The following is a 20,173-nucleotide window of genomic DNA, read 5'->3' as shown; positions in this document are numbered from 1 at the left end:
CAAAATCAGCTCTGTAAACTTTACACCACATATCAAAGATGATGCTTGTGGTAAAACATGCTGCATAGATTGGGATTTGATCAACGTCGGGAAAAGACACTTTTCACTGTTACAAAGTAACACATTGGTAGGATCTGAAATCACATGGTCATCCAGCCTCCTCCAATCGGAAACGAGACAAATCCTTATTGAGTTAAAACCAGATTTACAGATCAATTGGAATAATAATCTATCAAATACGGGTGGGAGAAACAATTTGCAGATAATAAAACTAACGTAACATTTTATCTTTTATAAAATATCTCTGGAAGCACCGCTGCTGCCACAACGGAACTAAAATAATTGTCCACTTGGTGGCGCCAGACTTCCACCGACCGTCGCCTTGTCCAAGCTGCACCATGCGATCAATTAAAATGCATTTCAATGTTAAACCGCTTGACTTCAACACATACAACATCAGCGCAAAAATAGCCAATGTATTTTTAAATCTGTCTATAGAGCCTTGTATGATAAGGCCATTGTGAGGAGGCCTTTATAAAGTTGCCCTCCTAAATTACTAGAGGCCAAACTTCAAAGATGTCCATGGCACTGGACTGCAGTGAGAGCTAGACCGACAGGGCGGCCTACGGAGAGGTCCTGGTCTGAGGTTCCGGCCTGTGGTCCCGGCCTGTGGTCCCGGCCTGTGGCCAGTGGTCCCGGCCTGCGGTCCCGGCCTACGGAGAGGTCCTGGTCTGAGGTTCCGGCCTGTGGTCCCGGCCTGTGGTCCCGGCCTGTGGCCAGTGGTCCCGGCCTGTGGTCCCGGCCTGTGGTCCCGGCCTGCGGTCCCGGCCTGAGGTCCCGGCTGCCTAAATGTGTGCTCAGCATAATAAACTTTTGCAAACATGACACTTTTAAAGCATACTTTTACAATTACGCTTAGTCAGTCACTACAACAAACTTCATATCATGCACATAAAATACCAATAGGCCTATTGGGTTGGAGAGCATCTATCTACTCACGAAATACTGTATATTGATGAATAAAACGTGCACTGGTTTGATTCATCCTGAAAGTTGTCATATTCAAATTCAAATCCATGAAATATCCGAATGTGTAAAATAAGTGTCCAATAGTGGTTGAACTATAGTCCTATAAATCTACTTTAATTGTCAGTAATGGTGGAACTGTATGACAGCGGTCCAGTCGTGGTGAACGGTGCGCCAGGCTCCACGTTTAACCTGCTACAGTTCCATAATGATTACAACAGGCTACATGTACAAAATGATCGCTAAAATACATGTATGTGGGTATTACTGACGGATGGCTCCAGATCCTTGCTGATACAAATTGTAAAATAAAAGCCTGGTCATATAATCAAAACATTATAAAGCGCATGTTTTCAGCGCGGCAGGTTTAGCCGCTTGGTGCTTCAAATTTCATACACGCGAATTACGAATTCTGAATAATGGCACAGCTATGTATAACCTATTTCACTGTGGAAAAATCTATTTCATATATTGTACCCAGATAGGGGACATTTCACTGGGCCAATTGTGCACCGCACTATGGGATTCCCTAATCACGGCCGGTTGTGATACAGCCTGGATTCAAACCAGGGTATCGGTAGAGACGCCTCTAGAACTGAGATGCAGTGCCTTAGAACGCTGCGCCGAATCCCTTATCTACCTATTTAAATCAACCTTTTAAAGTATAATTTCTCTTGTATTCCCTGAACATCCAAACATAAAGGTGGATAATGGATGTTGTGCTTTCAGACAGGCTGTGACCTGCAAAACTATGCTTTTATCTGGGAGATATTGAATCTCTCTGTTTTACTAGTAACTTTTAGAATTCTAATTGAATGGAGAAGCAGCCTACATCCTCTTGATTTTTTTATCACCTTAGTTGTATCTTGTGTGAAGTTTCAGAAGCATGTGATTGTAACAGAGATATCCAAGATGTCTGTGGATTGACCGATAGCTTGGCTACTCAATGAAGAGAGGCGTTGTTTAACTGTACTAAGATTACCACCAGTGCTTGTGAATCATTTTTCTTTCTTGAGGAACTATTTCTTCACTATTTTTTTTACAAATATAAACCAGGCATCAGAAGGACGTTCAGAGAGCAACCAGCCCATTGGTTGGACCAGGCTGTATTCTCACTTTCTACTGGTTCTGTTATGGCGGGTTCATAAAGACTGTAATTCAGGAACTGCCAGGTTTAGCAGACTGTCTCAGAGGATTACCACTTTGCAGGTGTAGGAGACTGTCTCAGAGGATTACCACTTTGCAGGTGTAGGAGACTGTCTCAGAGGATTACCACTTTGCAGGTTTAGCAGACTGTCTCAGAGGATTACCACTTTGCAGGTGTAGCAGACTGTCTCAGAGGATTACCACTTTGCAGGTGTAGCAGACTGTCTCAGAGGATTACCACTTTGCAGGTTTAGGAGACTGTCTCAGAGGATTACCACTTTGCAGGTGTAGGAGACTGTCTCAGAGGATTACCACTTTGCAGGTGTAGCAGACTGTCTCAGAGGATTACCACTTTGCAGTTTTAGGAGACTGTCTCAGAGGATTACCACTTTGCAGGTGTAGCAGACTGTCTCAGAGGATTACCACTTTGCAGGTTTAGGAGACTGTCTCAGAGGATTACCACTTTGCAGGTGTAGCAGACTGTCTCAGAGGATTACCACTTTGCAGGTTTAGGAGACTGTCTCAGAGGATTACCACTTTGCAGGTGTAGCAGACTGTCTCAGAGGATTACCACTTTGCAGGGATACAGAGGCTTGTGAAAGTATTCACCCCTCTTGGCATTTTTCCTATTTTATTGCCTTACAACCTGGATGATCAATGGAAACAGGATGCACTTGAGCTCAATTTCAAGTCTCATAGCAAAGGGTCTGAATACATATGTTTTTATATATATATATTTGCAAAAAAATGTTTTTCACTTAGTCATTATGAGTATTGTGTGTAGATTGATAAGGATTACATTTTTTCCATGTTAAAATAAGGCTGTAACGTAATCAAATGTGGAAAAAGTCAACGGATCTGAATTCTTCCCGAATGCACAGGGGTAATGTGACTAGGCATCAGGATATATGATTTGTATTTTATTTACATTTTATTCAACTAGGCAAGTCAGTTAAGAAATTTTTTTTATTTACAACTACTTCCTACACCGGCCAAACCCTAACGACGCTGGGCCAATTGGGCTCCGCCCTATAGAACTCCCAATCATGGCCAGATGTGATACAGCCTGGATTCGAACCAGGGACCGTAGTGACACCTCTGCAGTGCTTTAGACCGCCTCGCCACTCAGGAGCCCAAACATAAACACAGCAGCAGCTTGTGAGTCTGTGTAGTCAGTATAAATGTATCGGCATATCATGTGTGTTCAGCAAATGATGGAGTGAGTGTCAGTGTGAGGGTGCATAAAGAGAGTCAAAAATAAAAACTTAGTTAAATACAAGGTTAAACTCAGATAGTCTGTGTAGCCACTTTGTTAGCTATATAGTTAGCTATTTAGCAGTCTTATGGCTTGGGGATAGTAGCTGTTCAGGAGCCTGTTGGTGCTTGCCGTGCGGAAGCAGAGAGAACAGTCTTATGGCTTGGGGATAGTAGCTGTTCAGGAGCCTGTTGGTGCTTGCCATGCGGAAGCAGAGAGAACAGTCTTATGGCTTGGGGATAGTAGCTGTTCAGGAGCCTGTTGGTGCTTGCCGTGCGGAAGCAGAGAGAACAGTCTTATGGCTTGGGGATAGTAGCTGTTCAGGAGCCTGTTGGTGCTTGCCGTGCGGAAGCAGAGAGAACAGTCTTATGGCTTGGGGATAGTAGCTGTTCAGGAGCCTGTTGGTGCTTGCCGTGCGGAAGCAGAGAGAACAGTCTTATGGCTTGGGGATAGTAGCTGTTCAGGAGCCTGTTGGTGCTTGCCGTGCGGAAGCAGAGAGAACAGTCTTATGGCTTGGGGATAGTAGCTGTTCAGGAGCCTGTTGGTGCTTGCCGTGCGGAAGCAGAGAGAACAGTCTTATGGCTTGGGGATAGTAGCTGTTCAGGAGCCTGTTGGTGCTTGCCGTGCGGAAGCAGAGAGAACAGTCTTATGGCTTGGGGATAGTAGCTGTTCAGGAGCCTGTTGGTGCTTGCCGTGCGGAAGCAGAGAGAACAGTCTTATGGCTTGGGGATAGTAGCTGTTCAGGAGCCTGTTGGTGCTTGCCGTGCGGAAGCAGAGAGAACAGTCTTATGGCTTGGGGATAGTAGCTGTTCAGGAGCCTGTTGGTGCTTGCCGTGCGGAAGCAGAGAGAACAGTCTTATGGCTTGGGGATAGTAGCTGTTCAGGAGCCTGTTGGTGCTTGCCGTGCGGAAGCAGAGAGAACAGTCTTATGGCTTGGGGATAGTAGCTGTTCAGGAGCCTGTTGGTGCTTGCCGTGCGGAAGCAGAGAGAACAGTCTTATGGCTTGGGGATAGTAGCTGTTCAGGAGCCTGTTGGTGCTTGCCGTGCGGAAGCAGAGAGAACAGTCTTATGGCTTGGGGATAGTAGCTGTTCAGGAGCCTGTTGGTGCTTGCCGTGCGGAAGCAGAGAGAACAGTCTTATGGCTTGGGGATAGTAGCTGTTCAGGAGCCTGTTGGTGCTTGCCGTGCGGAAGCAGAGAGAACAGTCTTATGGCTTGGGGATAGTAGCTGTTCAGGAGCCTGTTGGTGCTTGCCGTGCGGAAGCAGAGAGAACAGTCTTATGGCTTGGGGATAGTAGCTGTTCAGGAGCCTGTTGGTGCTTGCCGTGCGGAAGCAGAGAGAACAGTCTTATGGTTTGGGTTGCTGGAGTCTAACGGTTTTCCTTTTACTCCACCTTATACAGAGGTCCTAGACGGCAGGGAGCTCTGCCCCAGTGATGCACTGGGCTGTCCGCATCACCCTCTGTAGCACCAGGCGATTGAGGGTCGTGCTATTGCCGTACCAAGCAGTGATGCAGCCAGTCAAAGATGCTCTCAATGGTACAGCTGTAGAACTTTTTGAGGATCTGAGGGTCCATGATAAACCTTTTCAACCTCCTGAGGGGGAAGAGGAACTGTCACGCCTTCTTCAGGTCCAATTACTAAATACAGAGCCTTGCAGAAGTATTCATCCCCCTTGGCGCTTGTCCTATTTTGTTGCATTACAACCTGTAATTTGAATAGATTTTATTTGGATTTCATGTAATGGACATACACAAAATAGTCCAAATTGGTGAAGTGAAATGAAAAAAATAAATTGGTTCAGAATAAAAATTTTAAAAACATGCTAAAAAGTGGTGCTTGCATATGTATTCACCCCCTTTGCTATGAAACCCCTAAATAAGATCTGGTGCAACCACTTTACCTTCAGAAGTCTGCAAAGCTCCACAGCGGAGATTGGAGTATCTGTCCATAGGACCACTTTAAGCCGTACACTACACAAAGCTGGGCTTTACAGAAGAGTGGCCAGAAAAAAAGCCATTGCTTAAAGAAAAAAATATTTTCACAAGCCACTGTATCAATACATTTAAAATCTAACAGAGCTTGAAACCGTAGGCCAATCTATTGTCTATTCTTTGTTGAATCCAGGATTGAATTGAAACAATAGCTGTTGATGACTTTGCAAATTATATATACATACATACACTGATTGTACAAAACATGCTTTTTCCATAACAGACTGACCAGATGAATCCAGGTGAAAGCTATAATCCCTTAGTGATATCAGCTGTTAAATCCACTTCAACCAGTGTAGATGAAGGGGAGGAGACGGGTTAAAGAAGGATTTTTAAGACTGGAGACAATTGAGACATGGATTGTGTATGTGTGCCATTCAGAGGGTGAATGGGCAAGACAAAATAATTAAGTGCCTTTGAACAGCGTATGGTAGTAGGTGCCAGGCGCACCGGTTTGTGTCAAGAACTGCGACGCTGCTGGGTTTTTCACGCTCAACAGTTTCCCCGTGTGTATCAAGAACGGTCCACCACCCAAAGGACGTCCAGCCAACTTAACACAACTGTGGGAAGCATTGGAGTCAACATGGGCCCAGCATCCCTGTGGAAACGCTTTCAACACTTTGTAGAGTGTCCTGATGAAATGAGGCTGTTCTAAGGGCAAAAGGAGGTGCAACTCAATATTAGGAAGGTGTTCCTAATGTTTTGTACACTCAGTTTATAGGCCTAAACAGTGATAAAGTATGGTCATTTGCTCTGTTAAATCTACCCTTCAGAATGACTTCGATAGCAACAGTGAATCTATTTTGTTTTTTTAAGTGGAGACCTTTCAACAATCACTCTCACGATAGAACATTGGTAATAGTCAGTGACAAATATCGTAACTTAACAGGGCTAAGTGTTTCTAAAACTCTGAATGGGAGACCAATGGGTAGCTGTAATTAGATCAATCCTCCAGTAGGAGGTGCTGCCAAGCCTTTTGTTTTCTTTCTTCTGATAGTGGATATAACATTGATGATCTGACATTGTTTCAAAGGAACATGTTCAACTCGCATTGGAAGGTTTGTCTGTTCAAATTTGGTTACCATGATGACGTAATATTGTGGTTGAAATTTCACCCCTCAAAACAAGTTTAAGACTTTTTGTTTCTCAAATCCAATGTATTTTCCACATCGATTCCATGTCACAATACGTTGAAAAATACATTGATTCACATTGATTCAGCTCATCTGATGAACGAGATGAATTCCCCCAATGGAGACTGTTTGTTGAAGGTAGTTAGTTATTTTGACGTAAGGTAGTCAGTCGGTGACTCGTCCACCACTCTCAGATCAACCCATAAATAACATTAAAATACTTCATATTTGATAAGCCAAAATGATCCAAATTCTAAAATGCATTAAAAAAAAAATGTAAAAACAATTTTAACAATGATTTTATTAAATTAGGTGGATAAAATAAAAATAAAAACTAGTATTTAATATTATGTTTCTATTTCCATTACCAATCCTGAAAACGTGTTGTGAAAAAGAAAAACAAGTTATATTATCCCAGTTCAGCCTTCTTCCCTAATACATTTGGTCTGTTTCTCACCTCACTTGATACAAGCCGTGCAAAGTTATGCCAAGGAGACCTAGAATGATTGTTGCTTCAACTCAGTGGAAGTGATTGTACTGGGTTTCTCAGCGTAGCAGTGCTGTTCTAGGATCAGTTTAGCCTTTTCTGATCATAATGAATAAGGGGGGGGGGGGGGGCACCTGATCCTAGACCAGCAAATCTACCCAGACGCTTTGTGAACATAGGCCCAGGATGAAATGGTCAGCGCTGTGTTTTCTAACTGACACGGAGTAGTACCCTACGGCTATTTATTGAAACGCTACATAAAAACACATTATTTTCAGCGCCATCATTTCTCCATTAAAATACACTGACAGTTAAGATTATGGTTACATCATGTTCATTTCAGCAGTATATGGGCCTATGTTCACACATTGACTTGTGTGGCTTCAATACTTCCTAGCCTTAAAATGACTTTATAGTAACATTTTGTATTATTTTCCTAGAAAATTAAAATAATGTAAGGGGGAAGGATGTTCAGGGCAATATTACACTCCTTACAACTAGAAGTAATCAATCTTTAACCAATTCTATAAAACACAGAATTTAGGAATTCAACAAATAAAAATATATTTGAAGACTATGTAACCATGCAAACCGAGTCCTGAATTTATCCAACATGTTCATTCCAATGTTGCTTTTCTCAACTGGTCCTAAACTCCTTGACTTAGTTGGACATGTTCTCCTGAAAAATACTATATGATGTCAAGGATCAATATATTGTAATATGTGATGAGCACCGAACTGACATCCGGAGAACTATATCCTTTACATAACAAAAGCAGTGTTATATTTCAGAATGCCAATAGCCATCCTTTGAGTAAAAAAAAAAAGATTTAATAATACTTGAGAAAAATAGTTAAGAATCTGATTTGCATGGAACACAAAATATATTTTCCTTTCGTCAAACAGTAACAATTAATTTTGTTGACAGATCATTTCTTTTAAAAAGATACAATTAAATTCATTCTAGGATTGGGGGGGGAAAAAACAAAAAAAAAGTTTGCTGCTGTGTTTTTGCATCTCATTATGGGAGGTGAAACATTTTGGTATCCAGAACACAGTCTTATTGGTCAGTCAGTTTTCGAGGAAATCAGACGTTCTTGGCCAAACCATTCAACCCTTCTTTCAAAATCAAGTTTGTGTGCGGCTGGCGGTGGGCGACATAAGGGTGGTTATCATTGGATGGCTCTGGGCAGTAGAACAGGTCATAGGTCATGCTCTGAGGGGGCTGGGTGGAGCAGAGTGGAGGGGGAATGTGGGTCAGACAGTGGAAGCCTACTAAATGCCACCCTGTCCCCTATATAAAAAGGGTTCTACATAGGGAACAGGGTGCCGTTTGAGACGCAGCACTCGGTTGGTGTCACGTCACATGAAGTCCTCGTAGTCTTGTACGTAACCTCCGTCGAACTCGCCGTAGTCCGCTAGGTCATCCTTCATCTTGGACTTCATCCCTCCGGCAGAAACCATACCTTTCTTTTTCTTCTTTCCTTTATTCAGCTGCTGTTGGAAATGAAGAGGGGATGATTAGTATTGTTTATTCAGCTGCTGTTGGAAATGAAGAGGGATGATTAGTATTGTTTATTCAGCTGCTGTTGGAAATGAAGAGGGGATGATTAGTATTGTTTATTCAGCTGCTGTTGGAAATGAAGAGGGATGATTAGTATTGTTTATTCAGCTGCTGTTGGAAATGAAGAGGGATGATTAGTATTGTTTATTCAGCTGCTGTTGGAAATGAAGAGGGGATGATTAGTATTGTTTATTCAGCTGCTGTTGGAAATGAAGAGGGATGATTAGTATTGTTTATTCAGCTGCTGTTGGAAATGAAGAGGGGATGATTAGTATTGTCCTTTATTCAGCTGCTGTTGGAAATGAAGAGGGGATGATTAGTATTGTTTATTCAGCTGCTGTTGGAAATGAAGAGGGATGATTAGTATTGTCCTTTATTCAGCTGCTGTTGGAAATGAAGAGGGGATGATTAGTATTGTTTATTCAGCTGCTGTTGGAAATGAAGAGGGATGATTAGTATTGTTTATTCAGCTGCTGTTGGAAATGAAGAGGGATGATTAGTATTGTTTATTCAGCTGCTGTTGGAAATGAAGAGGGGATGATTAGTATTGTTTATTCAGCTGCTGTTGGAAATGAAGAGGGATGATTAGTATTGTTTATTCAGCTGCTGTTGGAAATGAAGAGGGATGATTAGTATTGTTTATTCAGCTGCTGTTGGAAATGAAGAGGGGATGATTAGTATTGTTTATTCAGCTGCTGTTGGAAATGAAGAGGGATGATTAGTATTGTTTATTCAGCTGCTGTTGGAAATGAAGAGGGATGATTAGTATTGTTTATTCAGCTGCTGTTGGAAATGAAGAGGGGATGATTAGTATTGTCTTATGACAGTAATTCATTTGATCATCATTTCCATTAGGGCACGCAACTCCAGGTAGTACCTCACTGATCCAGTCTGTTTTCTTCCGTTTGTTGCCTAATGAACATGACCCGGACTAGACTGAATACCGGTCGAAGTAGACCATGTATACTGGTGATAAACGTCTCTACTTGTCTGTCATTTGAAAAAGAAAACACTAACCTTTTCCTGTTTCTGTTTTTCACTTAGTAAGACTGTGAGGGAGTTGCTGACTCTTTTCAAGTCCTCCACCTCCACTGTAACATAAGAGGTGCACAGTTAAAACATTATTTCATATAATACAGGGACACTGACCATTGAGATGCATGACCAATAACATTGGTTACTTTTCAAACTGTATATTATTAAATCAATACTTACATGAGAGACAGAGGTCTCGAAACAAGGACTCTAGGAAACCGGAATAGTGTATGGAACTCTCGAAAGGTGATATCTTGTCTTTTAACAACTTTTCAAACTCTGTGAAGTCATCTTTAGAAGACGGGCTTATAGCATCAATTCCTTTGACGTTGTTGACGACACCTGATTTGAGAAGGAAAAATGATTTGAGCAGCATGATGTGAAGCTTTCAACAGGAAACTGTTGTTGACAATGTCTAAAACTCTTGATACTTTTAGCAAAATGTCTGGTTTATTCTAGATTCTCTGTAAAGCTTTCTATTAATCTGTAATATGTGTAGACTGTCAGCCTTAAATATTTATCATTCAACATAGACTACATGACCAAAAGTATGTGGACACCTGCTTGTTGAACATCTCATTCCAAAATCATGGGCATTATTATGGAGTTGGTCCTCCCTTTGCTGCTATAACAGCCTCCACTCTTCTGTGAAGTCTTTCCACTAGATGTTGGAACATCGCTGCGGGGACTTGCTTCCATTCAGTCACAAGAGCATTAGTGAGGTCGGGCAATGATGTTGGGCGATTAGGCCAGCAGTCAGCGTTCCAATTTATCCCAAAGGTGTTTGATGGGGTTGAGGTCAGGGCTCTGTGCAGGCCAGTCAAGTTCTTCCACACTGATCAACAAACCACTTCTGTATAGACCTCACTTTGTGCACGGGGGCATTGTCATGCTGAAACAGGAAAGGGTCTTCCCAAAACTGTTGCCACAGTTGGAAGCACAGAATCGTCTAGAATGTCATTGTATGCTGTAGCGTTGAGATTTCCCTTCACTGGAACCATGAAAAACAGCCCCAGACCATTATTCTTCCACCAAACTTTACAGTTGGCACTATGCATTCGGGCAGGTAGCGTTCTCCTGGCATCCGCCAAACCCAGATTATTTTTTGTTGGACTGCCAAGATGGTGAAGTGTGATTCAACACTTCAGAGAATTCGTTCCCACTTCTCCAGAGTTCAACGGCGGCGAGCTTTACACCACTCCAGCCGACACTTGGCATTGTGATCTTAGGCTTGTGTAAACCCATTTCATGGAAACCCATTTCATGAAGCTCCCGACTAACAGTTCTTGTGCTGATTGTTGCTCCCAGAGGAAGTTTGGAACTCGGTAGTGGAGTGTTGCAACCAAGGACGTTCCCGTGACTACCTCACGAAGCTGGTTGAGAGAATGCCAAGAGTGTGCAACGCTGTCATCAAGGCAAAGGGTGGCTACTTTGAAGAATCTAAAATATATTGATTTGTTTAACACTTTTTTTGGTTACTACATGATTCCATATGTGTTATTTCATAGTTTTGATGTCTTCACTATTATTCTACAATGTAGAAAATAGTTTTTTTTTTTTTTTATGAAGAAAAACCCTTGAATGAGTAGGTGTCCAAACTTTTGACTGGTAATGAATATGTGATTCTATGCATAAGCAAATTGAACCATGTATGTATTTGCTTACTGACCATATCAGAAAGCAAATGTTCCCTTTTCTGTACATTGAGTCATTTAGCAGACGCTCTTATTCAGAGACTTTCACCTCCTCCTGTAATACAGGTCTCTTACCGAAAGCCTCCTGAGCCAATAGAAGATCAGCTTCCTCCTGTAACTTCTTCACTCTGAGTTTCTCGGCAAGCTCATCCTCCGGTGAGAGTTCTGCTTCCTGTGATTCCTCTAACTAACAAACAAACAAACAAACAAAGAAATATACTTTCAGATCCAGCAGCCAATGACTTGTCATTCATGGACAGTGTAAAATCCCTTAGTGCTGATTTTAGAGGCTTCAACTGGGTCTGGGAAAGCAGATGAAATACACTACAGTTTGTTTCCTAATATGGACCTAAACCAAAATTAAATTTAAAATAAAACTTTTAAATTTGATAAATACAACTCAAATAATCAGGGATATTGGCTGAAAGCAAAAAGGTCAAGTTTCTGCTGAATTTTGATAAGCAAACTAGCAATCACTGTGGCAGTAGATGGGTTGGTTATGGTGACGACTAGCCATAATGGATGTACGCCATAGCATGCAAAACACCTACCTTAAAAAAACACTTACCCGCTTTCTCAGCTCTTCTTGTTTTTTCATTTGTAAACTTTCCTTTTCTTTTATTTTTTCAGCTAATTTCTTCTTTTCAGAAAGTTTTGTCTCTGCTACAAAGACAAAATGGGGGGGGGATATAAAAATATTGAGCTTGTATTAAATTAATATAGTCACAACTCACTGGTTCAATTCATGTGGTTTAAAAAAAAAAATACCTGCTTTTTTCACTTCTGCTTTTTTTAATTCCTCCTCGTCATCATCCCAGTTATCCTACAAAACAGGAAACAGGAAACAACAAGGTTAGGGACAAAATGGATGTAAGCTTCAGAATGTGGCATCCATTAATGTGTTTTTAGCTCACTAGTTACCACTAGGGCCATATCACACACTATATTTCATTCGTTGTCCATCGTTGAATTCCACTAGCTAGGCCTGTCTGATTTGACCGCTGGCATTATCTAGCTCCACCATTGATAATGCTGTCTTCAAGTCCCATTTGGGACAAATACTGATGTTATTTGTTTTAAGATGTTATTTGTTTAGTAATGTGATCACTAGTAAACAAAAAGTCAACGTAACTAATAAGCATCCCATATGATAGCCAAGTTATAGCTAATGGGGCTAGTAGTTCAATGCCTTTAATGTATTGCTGCAAGGTGAATCCAGCAAAGGGTGGATACAAGCATGAAATTTGGTACAAACATTTCTCAGGTGATATGAAAACATCCCAGCAGGGGTACCCTTTTCAAACTTAACCAGGAAGCGAGTTACTGCAAAAAAATTCAAAATGGCTGCCGTAATAGCTGGTATTTGACTATAAATTGTTATGCAACAGATAAAAGCATGACATTTGTTAAACATTCTTCAGATGATATGAAAAACATCCTAGAAGGGGTACTCATTGCAAACTTAAATTAGGAAGCGGAATTCAAAAATCGCTGCCAATGTAGATGGTAATGAAGCCGTAGTCATGTTTAAAATAGCTTACCGTAATTTCCGGACTATTAAGCGCACCTGAACATAAGCCGCACCCACTGAATTTACAAAATATATATTATTTTGAACATAAATAAGCCGCACATGTCTATAAGCCGCAGGTGCCTACCGGTACATTGAAAAAAATTAACTTTACACAGGCTTTAACGAAACACGGCTTGTAACAAAAAATTTAAAATTAGCAGTAAGCTTTAATTGTCATTTTGCACTGAGTCAATTCCTCACGCTGCTGTTTCCAACGTCTTATCGACTCATTAAGACCAAGCTCCCGTGCAGCAGCTCTATTTCCTTTTCCAACAGCCAGATCAATCGCCTTCAACTTGAAAGCTGCATCATATGCATTTCTCCGTGTCTTTGCCATGATGAGGGTGACAAAATGACTACCGTAATCAGAATGATGGGAAGTTTGAGAGCGCTCGATTTAATCTAAACAGTAAACAAAAAAGTTGTTTGACCTTAACCCGTTTGGCAATTTCATTGGTCTAATGAAAGCTTCATGCCGCCCAAAAAACTGAGCACGTCACAGAATGTGTTTTTTTGGAGAAAAAAAATGTGAAAGCGGGAAAAATCCATATATTAGCCGTGTCATTGTTTAAGCCGCGAGGTTCAAAGCCTGGGAAAAAAGTTGTGGCTTATAGTCCAGAATTTACGGTAAGTAAAATTTTCATAACATGAAATTAAGTAATAATATAAAATGTATTCCTTAAAGCAACAATCTCCTTAAAGCGCTCTCCCCGCCCTTGTTTTGGTAAAAAGTGGGATGGGGCCGGAGAAATTAATTACTTAAAATGTATAGAGCTATGGACGCAAGGACTGATCAATCCTGAAATCAGCCTGTGGAAGCCTGGCAAAGCTTTCTCAAATGGTGTCGATGCAAATGTCCTGGTAGGTTTTACCCGTTCCTAAAGCAAACCACAGATCTATCGTTGGATAATCCTTGGTAAGATGGAACATCCCAGCAAGGAGGACAATGACGTCTGTATCCACTGTTTGAATTATAAATGGTAGGTGATCTAAGGATGTTACAAATGGAAAGCATTTAAACTCCACATAAAAATAAATCCTGTTTAGAATAAGAAAAACAAAAAAAATCCCATGTGAATTCACAATGCAGCTGCTACCAACAACGGTTTGGGCCTCACGGTGAATCCCATTCAGATGGTTAAGCATAGCACCTGTACTACCACTACTGCACCTGTACTACCACTACTGCACCTGTACTACCACTACTGCACCTGTACTACCACTACTGCACCTGTACTACCACTACTGTACTACCACTACTGTACTACCATTACTGTACTACCACTACTGCACCTGTACTACCACTACTGCACCTGTACTACCACTACTGCACCTGTACTACCACTACTGACCTGCACTACCACTACTGACCTGTACTACCACTACTGCACCTGTACTACCACTACTGACCTGTATTACCACTACTGGACCTGTACTACCACTACTGACCTGTACTACCATTACTGTACTACCATTACTGTACTACCACTACTGCACCTGTACTACCACTACTGCACCTGTACTACCACTACTGCACCTGTACTACCATTACTGTACTACCACTACTGCACCTGTACTACCACTACTGACCTGTACTACCATTACTGACCTGTACTACCACTACTGCACCTGTACTACCATTACTGACCTGTACTACCATTACTGACCTGTACTACCATTACTGACCTGTACTACCACTACTGCACCTGTACTACTGACCTGTACTACCACTACTGACCTGTACTACCATTACTGCACCTGTACTACCACTACGCACCTGTACTACCACTACTGCACCTGTACTACCACTACTGACCTGTACTACCACTACTGACCTGTACTACCACTACTGCACCTGTACTACCACTACTGACCTGTACTACCACTACTGCACTACCACTACTGACCTGTACTACCATTACTGCACCTGTACTACTGACCTGTACTACCACTACAGACCTGTACTACCACTACTGACCTGTACTACCATTACTGCACCTGTACTACCATTACTGCACCTGTACTACTGACCTGTACTACCACTACAGACCTGTACTACCACTACAGACCTGTACTACTGACCTGTACTACCACTACAGACCTGTACTACCATTACTGACCTGTACTACCACTACTGACCTGTACTACCACTACTGACCTGTACTACTGACCTGTACTAGTGACCTGTACTACCACTACAGACCTGTACTAGTGACCTGTACTACCACTACAGACCTGTACTAGCACTACAGACCTGTACTACTGACCTGTACTACCACTACTGCACCTGTACTACCACTACTGCACCTGTACTACCACACCTGTACTACCACTACTGCACCTGTACTACCACTACTGCACTACCACTACTGACCTGTACTACCACTACTGACCTGTACTACTGACCTGTACTACCACTACAGACCTGTACTACCATTACTGACCTGTACTACCACTACAGACCTGTACTACTGACCTGTACTACTGACCTGTACTACCATTACTGACCTGTACTACCATTACTGACCTGTACTACCACTACTGACCTGTACTACCACTACTGACCTGTACTACCACTACTGACCTGTACTACCACTACTGCACCTGTACTACCACTACTGCACCTGTACTACCACTACTGCACCTGTACTACCACTACTGCACTACCACTACTGACCTGTACTACCACTACTGCACCTGTACTACCATTACTGCACCTGTACTACCATTACTGCACCTGTACTACCATTACTGCACCTGTACTACCCATTATAATACCTCAATTCCACTGTGCAAAGCTTGCATTTCCTTCTCATTTAACTTCTCAAAGTATTTCTGCCATTTTTCCAACTCTTAAAGGAAACTCCACACAAAAGCAAAATGCATCATGTCGGCTGTACTTACGTGTTCTGAAAGTTAAATATCTATCGATCTGACGCCACACTTCAAAAACAAGTCCTGCAGGCTCTAGTTTTGTCTTATCTTGATTATTATCCAGTTGTGTGGTCAAATTCTGCAAGGAAAGACCTAGTTAAAAACCTAGTTAAACCGCAGCTGGCTCAGAACAGAGCGACACATCTTGCTCTTCAGTGTAACCAGAGGGCTAATATATGCATGTCAGTCTCTCTTGGCTAAGAGTTAAGGAGAGACTGACTGCATCACTTCTTTTTGTAAGAAACATTGTGTTAAATTCCAAATTGTTTGCATAGGCAACTTACACACAGCTCTGACACACACACTTACCCCACCAGACATGCCACCGGGGGTCTTTTCACAATCCTTTTTTTGTTTGTTTTGTCTTTATCAAATTAAAAAGTTTCATTTTAAATCACTAGAAGAGACTTTCATTTTGGTTTGGGTCCATATTAGGAAACTAACTGTAGTGTATTTCATAGTGAATTCACATGGATTTTTTTATTTTATTTATCCAGTTAAGAACTAATTCTTATTTACAATGAAGGCCTATTTAGAATTGAAGGCACACTTAACCAGCATTGCTACCACAGCATCCTGCAGCGATATGCCATCCCATCTGGTTTGTGCTTAGTGGGACTATAATTAGTTTTTCAACAGGAAAACGACCCAAAACACCTCCAGGCTGTGTAAGGGCTATTTGACAAAGGAAGAGAGTGATGGAGTGCTGCATCAGATGACTTGGCCTCCACAATCACCCGACCTCAACCCAATTGAGATGGTTTGGGATGAGTTGGACAGCAGAGAGTGAAAGCCACCAACAATTGCTCAGCATATGTGTGAACTCCTTCAAAACTGTTGGAAAAGCATTCCAGGTGGAGCTGGTTGAGAGAATACCAAGAGTGTGCAAAGCTGTCATCAAGGCAAAGGGTGGCTACTTTGTAGAATCTAAAATATATTTTGATTAGTGTATAACACTTTTTTTAGTTACTACATGATTCCATATGTGTTATTTCATAGTTGTGATGTCTTCACCACTATTCTACAATGTAGAAAATAGTAAAAATACATTTTTAAAAACCCTTAAAATGGAGTAGGTGTGTCCAAACTGTTGACTGGTACTGTATGGCAACAACAAAGAAAATCTACAGTAATATGACAGGGTATCTAAACCCAGAAAAGCAACATTGCAAGACTTCCAGGAACGCTTGTGAAACAGACCAAACACACCATCCCGGGGTATGAGAAGAAGTCAATGAGAGAAGATAATTAAACAACTAAAATAATAATTTCTTGATTTCAGCCAATGTCTTCAAGTAACTGAACTGTTATTACTACAACCTTGTGAAACTGACACTTTCATTTTTCTACGCATGAGTTTAGCTAGCTAACGGCCCCATAACATGGCCTACAAATGTGATCAGGGATTTCTACTGGAGAAGCAGTTTTTGAGCCTATCTTCATACTGTACTGTCTTCGGGGTTGCACCGCCCGCAACCTCAACGCTCTCCAGAGGGTGGCGCAGTCTGCACAACGCATCACCGGGGGCACACTGCAGGCCCTCCAGGACACCTACAGCACTCGATGTCACAGGAAGGCCAAAGAGATCATCAAGGACAACAACCACCCGAGCCACTGTCTGTTCACCCCTCTACCATCCAGAAGGCGAGGTCAGTACAGCTGCATCAAAGCTGGGACCGAGAGACTGGAAAAACAGCTTCTATCTCAAGGCCATCAGACTGTTAAATAGTCACCACTATCCGGACAGTACACTGCCCTGAACTTAGCCACAGTCACTAGCCGGCTGCCACCCTGTTACTCAACCCTGCACCTTAGAGGCTGCTGCCCTCTATACATATAATTACGGATCACTTTAATAAATGGAACACTAGTCACTTTAATGTTTACATAATGTTTTACTCATCTCATATGTATATACTGTATTCTATTCTACTGTATTTTAGTCAATGCCACTCCGGCATTGCTCGTCCTAAGCTTTATTTATTTATTTATATATATATATATATATATATATATATCTTAATTTCATTATTTTACTTTAGATTGTGTGTATTGTTAGATACTACTGCACTATCAGAGCTAGGAACACAAGCATTTCACTACATCCGCAATAACATCCGCTAAATGTCTGTATGTGACCAATAACATTTGATTTGGTAATATCACCTTCCCAAAATCAGATTGAGTATAGACGGTCTTATTGGATTATGTTGCAAAAAAAAATACAAAATAAAATAGGGGTGCTATTACCCCAATTTTTGTCTACACCTAATATCAAGTAATACATCCCAAAGAGCATATCTACCGAATTTGACGCTTTAATACGCTAACTAGCGGCAAGGCCCCGCATTATTGCAGCTTTTACATGCTGGGAAACTCCCCCCCATCAAAGTTGCCCATCTCTAGCTAGCTAACACCCAATGAGATATATATATATATATGAATTCTAACAACTGTGGCTAGCTAACGATGGGGGACCACTAGCTAAACATCACCGTCGGTTAGCGGGTCGAATACAGTGGACATTTGATGGAGCCTGTCGCCATAAGTCCCGACTTGTCACTGCTAGACTGGGGACCGGTCGGCTAACTTTAGCTAGCTAGTTAACATATTCCTGGTGATCTAGCTAGCTAGGATGCGAACAGATAGCCTCGAAATCAACTAGGGTTCAAGTCATATTCAGAGTAAAAACAAAAAAAATACACGTTGTCGATAAATTATCTAGGGTTGTTTTGGTTATTCATTGTAGTCAACTGTGATGTTAGCCAGCTAATTAAGTTAGCTAGCTACCTTGATATCGTCATCGTCGTCCTCGCCTTCCCATTTATCCGCCACAACAGTTTTCTTGGTCCCGATAGCCGCCAGCTCGTCCGGATCGAAAGTGTCAGCATCTAAGACCAACGATACAAAACATTTTACAAACTTAAAACTATCATCTCTGATATGTGTAATTGTCAACGATTTAGGTATAACTTGAATAATACGCTATTCCACAAACAGGTTGATTCTTACCCCATGAATCTCCCTCCGCCATCTTGCCTGTGTGTCTGATCCTAATGAATTCCGTGTGTGTACAATCGATAACTGGCTCTTTGGTTCCGAGAGAAAATGAGGTACATACAGGTCTGTGCTGTCATGTGTATGCTCCCATTATTCATGTCTGTCCAATCATTGCTACTGCCTATTTAGTGACAAGCCAAAAAGCCCCCCCCCCCCAAAAAAATACTGTCAATTATACAAGTACAGAATATCTAAAATTATGAAAAATAAAAACGAATATCTTACTTAATTTCACTGAATATAAGGGGATGTTATTGATCGAGTTATTTTAGTGATTGGTCACTAAAATAGACTATTGTGGGGTACGGCCTCAGCAGTCAATTATATTGGTGTACCCGATCTACGCGGAACAAAAATATAAACGCAACATGTAAAGTGTTGGTCCCATGTTTCATGAGCTGAAATAAAACATCCCAGAAATCCTCCATAAGCACAAAAAGCTTATTTCTCTCAAATTTTGTGCGCACATTTATTTGCCTCCCTGTTAGTGAGCATTTCTCCTTTGCCAAGAGAATACATTCACCTGACAGGTGTGGCATATTAAGAAGCTGATTAATAAAACAGCGTGATCATTGCACAGGTGCACCTTGTGCTGGGGACAGTAGATGGCTACCAGTAGTGTAAAGTACTTAAGTAAAAATACTTGAAAGTACTACTTACTGTACTTTACTTTACTATTTATATTTTTGACAACGTTTACTTTTACTCCACTATATTCCTACAGAAAATAATGTACTTTTTACTACATGCATTTTCCCTGACACCCAAAAGTACATTTTGAATGCATAGCAGGACAGGAAAATGGTGTAATTCACACATTTATCAAGAGAACATCCGTGGTCCTCTCTACTGCCTCTGATCTGGCAGACTCAATAAACACAAATGCTTTGTTTGTAAATTAAGTCTGAGTGTTGAACTGTGCCCCTGGCTATCCGTACATTAAAAAACAAGAAAATGATGTCGTCTTGTTTGCTTAATATAAGGAATTAAAAATGATTTATACTTTTACTTTTTGTTGGCATGTGGACTAATATGTTGTTGAGTTGTGTTCTTACACTGGTACAGTCATGCCATATGAGAGATGTATGACTGCGCATGTGCGAAAATAAATAAAGTGCATTTTCCCCCGTTCTGGTTAAGACACCAATGATGAACATGTGTGTTTATTCCTCCGTTAAGTAAACCGGTATTCCTGTCCTGAAGATGTCAGCACCAACAGGTTATGGGCCCAGGAGGGAACATGGAAGCCGATGGAATAGATTATATTTCGACGG

The 20,173-nt window shown here is 41.4% G+C and overlaps 1 protein-coding gene across 3 annotated transcripts; it reads right to left on the bottom strand.

Moving 5' to 3' along the window:
* Positions 1–6,567: 6,567 nt before the first annotated feature.
* Positions 6,568–18,961, bottom strand: LOC115196594 (eukaryotic translation initiation factor 3 subunit J-A). Of its 3 annotated transcripts, none has more exons than XM_029757454.1 (8): positions 18,852–18,961; positions 18,630–18,730; positions 12,101–12,155; positions 11,901–11,995; positions 11,408–11,519; positions 9,819–9,980; positions 9,621–9,694; positions 6,568–8,536 (listed from the first exon to the last, which is right to left on the bottom strand). In XM_029757454.1, exons 1-8 carry the CDS (start codon positions 18,871–18,873, stop codon positions 8,402–8,404), a joined length of 756 nt encoding a protein of 251 aa, XP_029613314.1. In that variant the 5' UTR covers positions 18,874–18,961; the 3' UTR covers positions 6,568–8,401. The 3 variants fall into 3 exon arrangements, with proteins under 3 accessions (XP_029613314.1, XP_029613315.1, XP_029613317.1); XM_029757455.1 differs by lacking the exon at positions 6,568–8,536 and adding an exon at positions 8,656–8,987; XM_029757457.1 differs by lacking the exon at positions 6,568–8,536 and adding an exon at positions 9,151–9,386.
* Positions 18,962–20,173: the final 1,212 nt, after the last annotated feature.

This window comes from Salmo trutta, chromosome 7 (genome assembly GCF_901001165.1).
Source record: "Salmo trutta chromosome 7, fSalTru1.1, whole genome shotgun sequence".
In the NCBI taxonomy this organism is placed as follows: Eukaryota; Metazoa; Chordata; class Actinopteri; order Salmoniformes; family Salmonidae; genus Salmo; species Salmo trutta.
This window is presented reverse-complemented; position numbering and strand designations above follow the sequence as displayed.